Raw genomic sequence first — 4334 nt, 5'->3', positions numbered from 1 at the left:
CATCCAGAAACTATTTATTGCTAGATCCTGTCTTGCTGTTTCTAGACCTAGAGATGAACTGAACTGGACAGTCTCCTCCTTCAGGGAATACAAATAGCTTAGAGCCAGCCCCACTTGGCTTCCTTCTCAGGGAACACACAAACAAACTTGACTAGATTAGTGTTGTTTTGGGTTTGTTTTAGTCACTTGATTAACTTTAGTCAGGGAGCTGTTGAAGATGCGAGAGCAGGGGAAGCATTTCATTTAAATTGTTCCTTGGGAAGATTAATCTGGAAGTGGTATACAGGGTGGACGGCAGCACAGGGTAAGCTGTTGAGGTGGTAGGCTCTTACTTTTGCCTTGGACTTGATAGTTGTCACAGCCTTGCATCTACAATCTCACTTAATCCATAAAACAACTGAAGTGAGGTAAAGAGAACAAGTATTATTATTATTATTATTACTTGCATGGATGCAAACTGAAATTTGAGGCTTTATGATGGCTAGGATGTGTGGTGCTGTGGGATCAGCACTGGACTGGCAACTACAAGGTCAGTGGTTCAAACCCACCAGCTGCTCCTTGGAAACCCTATACAGGGTTGCTGTGAGTCAGAACTGACTCATCTGTACTTAACAACTACAGCAACAACAACAACAACCACAAGGATGTGTATAGTGAGGGCTTGAAGAAAGGAGCTAGCACTGGGGATGGGAGGTGGAACATTTGGAGATAGAATCTAAAGGAATGTTGGGAGAAAAGGAGACAGATAATACTGAGGTATTAGAAGAGAATGAGGAATCAGTATTACTGAGGCTTCTGGGAAGGAGAACGCCATTCATAGAAATAGGGCCATCAGTCAGGGTTGTAACAAGTTTTGTTTTGGATATTGAGGAGTAAGTGGGTACCTATTCTAAGTGGAGTCATCAGATGGACAAATTGAAATCTAAGATTGGGGTCCAGTTGGTTTTTTTTATCATTAGGTCACTGGTGACCTTCGAGTGGAGGAGGAGGGAGCCATGTCCAGAAGACAATGACTAGGCAGCGGGTGTGGAGTGTGAGTGACAGTGATGTTGTGGTGATGATAGGTCCACAGAAGAAGAATATGGAGTGAGAATTTGGAGGTAGAGGGGGGTGAATTTGGAGAGTTTTCCAGACAGAAGACTTGTTTGTGCAAGATTAGGTGAAATTACCTGATAAAGAGTGAAAAGGAAGAGAAGAATTGAGCGCCAGGGAAGAAAGCCAGACACTTGAGTCAACAGCTGTGTGAAGTGTCGTGGGAAGTCAAGAAGAGATGAAATGACGAAGTTCAACATTCTGAATTCCTCGTGACTCCACTCAGCATAGTTTTGGACTTTTCAGTAGTTTTTGGAAACCAGAAAGTAGAATTGGAAAGCAGTAGGAGCTTTTCATGGCTGGAAACTAGGAGCAGTCATGGAGTGTGGGGGAAGTTGAGGCGTTGGTGTTCGCAGCCCCTATTTCGTAGAAGGTGCAGAGGTGCACAGAACTTAATAGGCAGTGATTAGTTCTGGTAACAATGAGGGAAAAGGACAAACCTAACAGTCTCAGTAGCCCTGTGAACTCATTAAGGGAGCGTCTGCACAGAGTGGTTACGGAAAGAGCTCTGAGGACTTGTGGCAGCTTGGTTTCACCTTGGAGCTGGCTCATTGCTGCCTGTTTCCCTCATTTCTGACGCAGGAGTACAACTGACTTTACTCTTGGTAACATCACGGGTGCTTCCCCAGTGATTTTGTTCTGTGTTCAACCTTTTATTGCATTAGGCATTTTGATGATTCATTGAAAACATTTTAGTCAACATTTTCTAATGGTGCAGAGTAATGAATGCATCCTTTATGTCTTCCTTTGCTTTCTGTTAGGAATTATCGTAAATTACTCCAAATTCCCTCCCCCACCATATATCAGTTTTACCTCTCATTTTTTTACAATTCAATTTTTACTTTCTTTAAAGCAGGTATGAAGAGAACCCTGCAGGATGAAATTGAAGCCATACTGCGTCAGAGGATTATGGTGCTGGATGGAGGGATGGGGACCATGATTCAACGGTACAAACCAAATGAAGACTACTTTCGTGGTCAGGAATTTAAAGATCATGCCAAACCCCTGAAAGGCAACAATGACATTTTAAGTATAACCCAACCTGACGTCATTTACCAAATCCACAAGGTAAAGTATCCATCCGTCCTCTGTAATTCAGCCATCCATTCAATAGCTGTTTATGCACCAAGGGCAGACCACTGTGCCTTGTGCTCTGAAAGATAGAAAAGAAAGAGGAAATTTACTTAGAAAACATGTATTGGAAGCCAAACAAAAAATCCTGCACTGTGTTGAACACAGAGATTTGGAAGGTAAATTTTTTGCCTTTGAGGCATTTATATTCCAATGAAAAATCATGGAGTCCCCAAGCCAAACTTGTTTAAGTTGATAAACAACCCTGATGGGAAAAAAAAAAACAAAAACAAAATCAGATCCATTAATATCCCAACTCATAGAAAGGTAGTTATTTTTATTCTCATTTTGGAAATTTAGAAACTGAGGATCACACAAGTGAAATAACTTTTTTGATGTTACAGAGGTTTACTGACATGCAGTTTTTGTCTTCAATAGCAATGACTAATCAACATAAAGGAAACAGAAGTTAAGTAAAAACCAATCAAAATTGTTTTTTAGATTTAAAAAGAATTGCACATTATTAGAAGACTAGGAGAGATATTGAGGTGATTTAATCTGTCTTTCTGATCTGGACCTAATTTGGGGAAAGTTTATTTACCAGTTAAATTGTTGTTGTTCCAACTCACAACTCACAGGGGCAGAAAGCCTCATCTTTCTCCCACAGAGCAGCTGGTGGGTTTGAACTACCGACCTTGTGGTGAGCAGTACAATGCTTACCCTCCAGCACCACGGGCACTCTTACCAGCTGGAGAAGAGCCTTATTATTAGTGTCTTCGATTCTTAAAGGAAAAAAGTCACTGAAAGAAATCACTTAGTCATTAAGTGAGTCAGTGAGGGTGGTCCAGTCTTTGTTCTAGATAAATTACAGAACGACTCTCGATGGAAGACATACTAATAATACCTTTGTGTTGTACAATTCTGTGGGTTTTGATAAATCAGTAATGTCTGTGTCCAATGTCACCCACCAATATAGACTCTTAGTTTCACTGTCCTGAAACTGTCCTGTGCTTGATTTATTACTGTCCCCCTCTTGAACCTCTGCCAACGACTGTCTTTCCAGTGTTTTTTAGTTTTGCCATTCATAGAGTGTCATAGTTGGGACTGTACCATTTAAGTCCTTTCAGTCGGGTGTCTTGCATTTAGCAATATGCAATTAAAAGTCTTCCTTATCTTTGTGGCTTGAGAAAGATTGTGAAAAAATTTCCTTGTCTTATCATTCCATTTCTCCATGAACTTTTTGAAGTCCCCTCATGTATTTTTCAGTGGCGTTGCTTACAATTTCCACATGTGCCATCATTCTCATCATTTTGTTTTGATTCCTTTAATGCAGTTTCCTTGCCTCCCACTCCTCACCCCAACAACTTAGTTTTGCTTTAGGTAAATGTTGAATGTTTGATCTGATAAAGATATGATTTTTTTTTTTTTATAAAAAGAGCACAGTATTCATGAATGATACTGTAAATTTTTGAGCCGTCTATTTAGCTGAAAGGTGAACTTTGGGAGTAGTTTCAGTTCATAGTTCAAAGTTTATCTCTGGGTATAGTTTTGGGCTTCCTGTAGCCATTGTTGGTTTAGCACGCCTGGCCTTTTTTTTTTTCTTTTCTTTTAAAGAATTATAATTTTGTTTTATAATTTTCTCCCAATCTATCCAGGACCATCTGTTGTATCCCTAGTCAGAATGGTTGGCAGTGGTAGCTGGGCACCATCTACTCCCTCTAGTCTCAGGATACATGAGGTCATGGTTTGTGCAGACAAGTCATCCTGTAGACTAGTTTCTTCTTAGAGTTTTTGGTTTCCTTCTTTCTCTTTTGCTCCAAATGTGTAGAGACCAATGGCTGCTTACAAGCTTTTAATACCCCCAGATGCTACTTAACAAATTAGGATGCAGAATATAAACTTAATAGACTATGTTGGGCCACTTAACTGAGTTGTTCCATGAGACTATGGTCCTAAACCTTCAAACCTAGTAAAGCAACCCTTCAAGGTTGTTGTTGTTGTTATTGTTGTCAGGTGCTGTCAAGTCGGAATGGACTCATAGTGACCTCATGCACAGCAGAACGAAACAATGTCTGATCCTGGGCCAACCTCACTACTGCTGCCACACTTGATGCCATCAATGATGCCACCTGGCTGATCTATCTTGTTGGGGGTCTTCCTCTTTTTCTCTG

The 4334-nt window shown here is 40.5% G+C and overlaps 1 protein-coding gene across 1 annotated transcript in view; it reads left to right on the top strand.

Moving 5' to 3' along the window:
* The first annotated feature begins 1950 nt into the window (after window positions 1–1950).
* The window catches only part of MTR (5-methyltetrahydrofolate-homocysteine methyltransferase), a 170889-nt gene continuing 168505 nt past the window's right edge, over window positions 1951–4334 (top strand). Inside the window, exon 1 of the mRNA XM_006872011.1 lies at window positions 1951–2160. Coding sequence (XP_006872073.1) covers window positions 1951–2160 — 210 coding nt within the window. The remainder of the gene's footprint in view (window positions 2161–4334) is intronic.

The sequence above is a fragment of the Chrysochloris asiatica genome, unplaced genomic scaffold, assembly GCF_000296735.1.
Source record: "Chrysochloris asiatica unplaced genomic scaffold, ChrAsi1.0 scaffold00179, whole genome shotgun sequence".
NCBI classification, from domain to species: domain Eukaryota; kingdom Metazoa; phylum Chordata; class Mammalia; order Afrosoricida; family Chrysochloridae; genus Chrysochloris; species Chrysochloris asiatica.
The sequence above is the reverse complement of the archived record's forward strand: the minus strand, read 5'-3'. Positions and strand labels throughout refer to the sequence as shown.